A 5,062-nucleotide genomic window follows, 5' to 3' on the forward strand; every position below is an offset into this window, starting at 1 on the left:
AGTTAACGTCTTAATTTTTATAGTACATGTCAAGTGTTTTTGATTCTTTTATGCACAATATTTGATATCTTGGGTGCGATCTGTATGCGTGAAGCGTCAAATTACTCTGCATGTCGTCACAGCTATAGGTGCATCACATCACTGATTGCTTACGTTGTGCTTACGCAAAAGCATGGCGAATTTCCCGGCAATTTGTGCAGTCGAGAATAGGGCCCCATTCTCGACTGCGCAAATTCCCGGGAAATTCGCCATGTTTGCTACAAGTTTGCAACAATAAAATTGTTTTTCCTTCAAAACAACTGACATCTTTGGCCTCTTGACAATATGAAACGCCAGAAACCATTTTTAACACCTCACTCGGTCATAGGATCCGCATCGATGCTGTAATGACGTTTAAAGCGAATTACCACGGGAAGCTGATTATCATTATAGAGAGCTTTGCTTGGGGCAGTTAACGATAAGTAGGTTGTTCCACTGTGGTTATGATTTACAACTGCACGTAAGATAGACATCGAGCACAAATGACGTGGTCTCTACGAAGCAGAAACTGCACTTATTCTCAAAGGAGCCACACCTGTAATGTCCAAGAAATCCAAGAATAGTATCTGAAAAGGGACAATGAATTTTATAAGAGCTGATACTCATTGTCTCTACTCACCCCGGGTGAAACGCACCTTGGCGTAGGTAATGCATATACAATTAAAAACCTGGATCTAGCGAACCTCTATGTAACGAATTCCTGTATTTAGCGAAATTTTTCAATTCCCCATTGCCACCTTCATTGAAGCCCAATGTGTTTCCCACCTCTATCTAACGAAGGAGTTTCGCCGGTTAATATGGATGTAACAAATTCGCTACGCTGATGAGCCAAGGTTTCTTGCCCTTTTTTGAAAAATCGGCCGGGGAAATGTACTAACTTTGCGAATTTCGCCCGCACCGCAATCTCTCATGCATTTCCACGTGTGAGTGCGGTGTCGATTAGGTGCTTGGGCTGCATGTCGTCGTGTAGTCGCGTGTGTCCCCTGATATCTGTGGTATGGGTTCTTGGATGATTTCTGCTGCCTGAATACGAAAAGATTTGTCTTTTCAAGATAAGCTCGCATTTTTAAATGCCGTCTCCGCCGGCGAGAAAGAAGAACGTCACCAACCGGTACAGTATCCCAGTTAGCATCCCTTCAACAATTTTGACTGCAGAAAACAGCATGAAGTTCGCGAAAAGGCACCCTTTCAGCATAGGTCTGGTTCTTGAAACGCGCTAAGGCACCGAACAGCATCAAAAAGCAATATTGATACTTAGTTATGTTTGTGAATTCGGGGCCGTGTAGCAGCAGCAATAGCAGCAGCAGTAGCTAGTAGCAAGTACCAATCACGCAGTTTTATACCCCTGTCACACGGGCATTTTCGATCGCGATTGAGTCGATCCGGATCGAGTTCAATCCGGATCGAGAGCTGCTACACGGTCACTTTCAATCGCGATCGAGCTCGATCCTGCTCGAACTCAGTCCTCGTTTCCCAAGCGCGATCGAAGCTTTCGAGCGCGATCGGGGCAGGCGTCGGTAACCTCGTCCTAACTCAGCCAATTTTTAGAAAGAGGAAACTTCATGTAACTCCACTACTTTTGTCAAATAAGTTTGTAAATATGCCCGCGAAAACTTTTTTTGCTAAATTTACTTATTTAAAAAAACTCAAATTCAGATACTCTCAAAACCACTGCGTACCGCCCTTGGAAACGAACCTGGCGTCCATGGCGTTCTCTATGTTTGTGCATGCGACCTGACCGCACCGGCACCTTACCGGCACTGTGCAGTTGAGAAGCTATGGATTCAGGCGGTAATGGTTCAAATGCGAACTAAAAACGCAAGCTTTCGTCAGCGCGCAACGTGTGGACCACCAACGCCACGTCCGTCCTCATAGACTGTTGGGAAGACCGCCTGGATGACCTGCGGGGACAAAAGCGCAACACCGGTGTTTACGCCGACATTACGGAGGCGCTACACAAGCTCGGGATTGAGCGGACGGTTGCGGAAGTCCGCTACAAGATCAAAAACCTCTCGCAGATGTACAGGTGAGTACAGTATTTTTGTTTGCGCTAGTGCATCACTAATCACTGAGCACTTAGCATGCGATAACCGTTTGAGAAGACGTGGTTGCATTATACCCAGCTGTCACTACAGCGGGTACGAATTTCCTCTGGAAACTGACACACTCGTTTTGCGATTTTCTTTTCTCGTTTTCCCGAATAACTCCAAAAGGATGGCTCCCGTATTTTCTTGGGCACTCACGTGGCAGTGCTGCCATGGATCACAAATGATGGAAGCTTAAAAATATAAATGATGCATTCTATATAAATTATGCATTCCATTTTAAAAATGTTGATGGCTTACAAACAGCACTTTTGCTTATTGTTGCTTTTCACCTTTTGCAGAGACGGTGTTAAGGGCTTGACAACTGGGTCTGGCCCATCAGATTGGCCTCATTTTGAAAGGGTCCGCGAGCTCATTGTAGCGCAGTCTTCCAATGACCCAACTGTGATGCAGGAGTCTCAGTGCACTGTGGATGAGGTATGGGCTTTGCAATTTAACACAAAAAATTCGCCTAACCAATTTTTCAGCACAGACTGAAGCATCATAATGGCAAGTGCAATTTTGGGAGCCAGGCTGACCAAATGTTGGCTTTCGAGCATAGACGTTGGTGTTGCAAACCTTCGAAGCTTGTTGCGTCCTTTTTGTCGAAATCTTTCATGGCCTCCTGCAGTGCCCATCAGCACAAAAAAAAAGAAAGCTGTTTGGAGACGGCTCAGATTGTATCTTACCTGGAGCCCCGCCACACATTACCACACAGTGGGAGACCCTTGTTGTGAGTCTTGAGAAGGGAATGTGACTGATTTCAGTACGAACAGGCATGACGTTAGTGAAGACCAGCACTAGTACTGCCTTGTACATTTTTTGGCGTCATTTGTACAAACTTTATTATTATAACCAAGTTATTTCGTTCCTGTCCAGCCCTTTTTGTCTCACCGTGGATAATTTTACCTATTCTATGTTGAGGTGGCTATATGTTTTGTAAAGAGAGAGCAAGGGGTAGGTGGCCTTTGTAAGTTTAATGATAGCAATTTTTTTGCACACACAGATAATCGATGAAATGATACATGGCACGGGTGACAGCACATCCAACAGTCCTGCAGCACCATCCTCGGACGACACCGAAGACGTGGGAACATCAAGTGGTTCGGGAACTGCTCAAGGGAGCGCCGAAGCTGAAGGAGGTGGCTCCGAAAATGGGCCAGCTGCGGACCAATCAGCTTCTCACCAGCAGCGTACTGCCAGGAAGAGGAAGAGGACGTCGGGTGTCTGCGACTACCGGCAGGCGCAGCTGACGGAGCAGAGATTGCTTCGGGAGGACTTCGAATCGGCCCACAGCAGGGAAATGGAGCTTAGGGAAGGGCACCTGAAGCTGCAAGAAAAGTTGGTAATTGTATGGTCCACTTTTTCGGCCCTCCAGAATGAATAAAGTATGAAGTGCAACTTTTACCTGAGTTCCCAGCTCGCTGCTTGTAGTAATGAACCATTGCAGCTCTCAGTGCAGCACCAGTTGGGCTTTGTTCATCTGTAGTGCGCTGTGGCTGCTCATAGAGAGCACTAGTGATGTGGGGATCAGTGGTCCACTCTTGCATTACGTGCTCACTGTTTTCCTCGCAAATGTTGTTCAGCACACAGCAAGCGCGTATGACCGGCTGTGCTGTGTCCAGTTTGCATTCCATTCTCTTCATGCAAAACCGAAACCTAGCCTTCATCCTCCCGAAAGCGTTTTCGACAACTCGTCTTGCTTTCGACAAATGGTAATTGTACAGCTTCATGTCATTATCCAGGCATGCGCTATGGCTGAAAGGTTTAATGAGGTGGGCTGTCAAAGGAAAAAGCCTGGTCGCAGAGAATTAAGGGAGAGACAGCAGTCCCGTTGATTGTGGCAACCGGAACTTGGAAAGCCGGGCTACCCACACACTCCTCCAGCTTCGAGCCTTGATAAATGTAGGCGTCGTGGCAGCGGCCTGGACTGCCAACGTTGGTGTACAAAAAGCGCTATCGATGGTCCACCAACGCAAGCAGTACCATGCTATGCCTGTAAAAAAGAAAAAAGAACTATTCAGCATTTTGTGGGGCCTTGATTTAGGCGGTGCAAAGGTGATACTGCAGAGAGTACGTGCAAGGTTTCTCATTTACACTTTTCAACTTACCATCCTTTGTAATTGTAATAGTCGACGGCAAACTCCTTAGGCGGCGACACGGGAAAATGGCACCCATCCAGTGCCCCCACCGCCTGAGGAAAGTCACAAACGGCGTTAAAAGCCGTGATGTGGTCGGCCAGGTGGTCTGCAGTAGGCATCTTCACCCACTTATCTTCAAGCAGCTCCACCACCACGTCACAAAATTCGCGGTACAACGTCTTCACCATTGAGCGGCCCAGGGAAAAAAGGTTGGCAATTGACCTGTCCTCGACCGATGAGCATAGCTTGTAAAAGCTGACGGCCACACGTTTTTCGACCGAGATCGCTGGGCGCATGACCGTGTCCTCGCGCTGGAGGAGGGTTCGGCACGACTCCACAATGTAGCGGAAGGTTGACGGCGAGACACGAAATGACTGGCGGAAAAACCTTCACCCAAGTGTGGCAGCGTGTCCTCAAACCACCTTTCATTTCGGTCGAAGCACCATCGCTCCCGCTGTACGGTACCGGGGCAATCCTCAGTTGCAGTTGCAGCACACAGGCTGCTTGTGAACAGCAACTGCCGCTTCAGGTTGTCTGCTTCTGCCTTCGCAATCTCTATCTTGTTTTGCAGAGAACTAGACGTCGACATCATCCACGCTATTTGCAGTTTCTGTTCGTAAGTCATGGCCACAAATGCGTAAAAAAAACTTCACTAAACAAACGCCGAACCGTAAAACCAGTAAAACGCTGCACCACGCCACAGAACAGGACCACGCACTCGTTGCAACGGCTGCGGATTCAGCTCGGCTATCGGCTTCGGCTGCACAGCGTTGCCCAACTCTAGCCGCAAATTTTTGT

General features: G+C 47.6%; 1 protein-coding gene across 1 annotated transcript; it reads right to left on the minus strand.

The window, feature by feature from the left end:
- Positions 1–3,924: 3,924 nt before the first annotated feature.
- LOC144161970 (uncharacterized) lies at positions 3,925–4,678 on the minus strand. Its single transcript, XM_077692513.1, has 2 exons — positions 4,235–4,678; positions 3,925–4,119 (listed from the first exon to the last, which is right to left on the minus strand). The coding sequence occupies exons 1-2, from the start codon at positions 4,558–4,560 to the stop codon at positions 4,080–4,082; spliced, it is 366 nt and encodes a 121-aa protein (XP_077548639.1). The 5' UTR covers positions 4,561–4,678; the 3' UTR covers positions 3,925–4,079.
- Positions 4,679–5,062: the final 384 nt, after the last annotated feature.

The sequence above is a fragment of the Haemaphysalis longicornis genome, unplaced genomic scaffold (assembly GCF_048455015.1).
Source record: "Haemaphysalis longicornis isolate Haplotype H1 unplaced genomic scaffold, Haemaphysalis longicornis Haplotype H1 scaffold_12, whole genome shotgun sequence".
In the NCBI taxonomy this organism is placed as follows: Eukaryota; Metazoa; Arthropoda; class Arachnida; order Ixodida; family Ixodidae; genus Haemaphysalis; species Haemaphysalis longicornis.

Coding starts and splice junctions, on each gene's coding strand:
- LOC144161970 (XM_077692513.1), bottom strand. CDS start 4,560: ATGCGCCCAGCGATCTCGGTCGAAAAACGTGTGGCCGTCAGCTTTTAC. Junction 4,120..4,234: donor TATTACAATTACAAAGGATG/GTAAGTTGAAAA, acceptor TCTTTTTTACAG/GCATAGCATGGTACTGCTTG.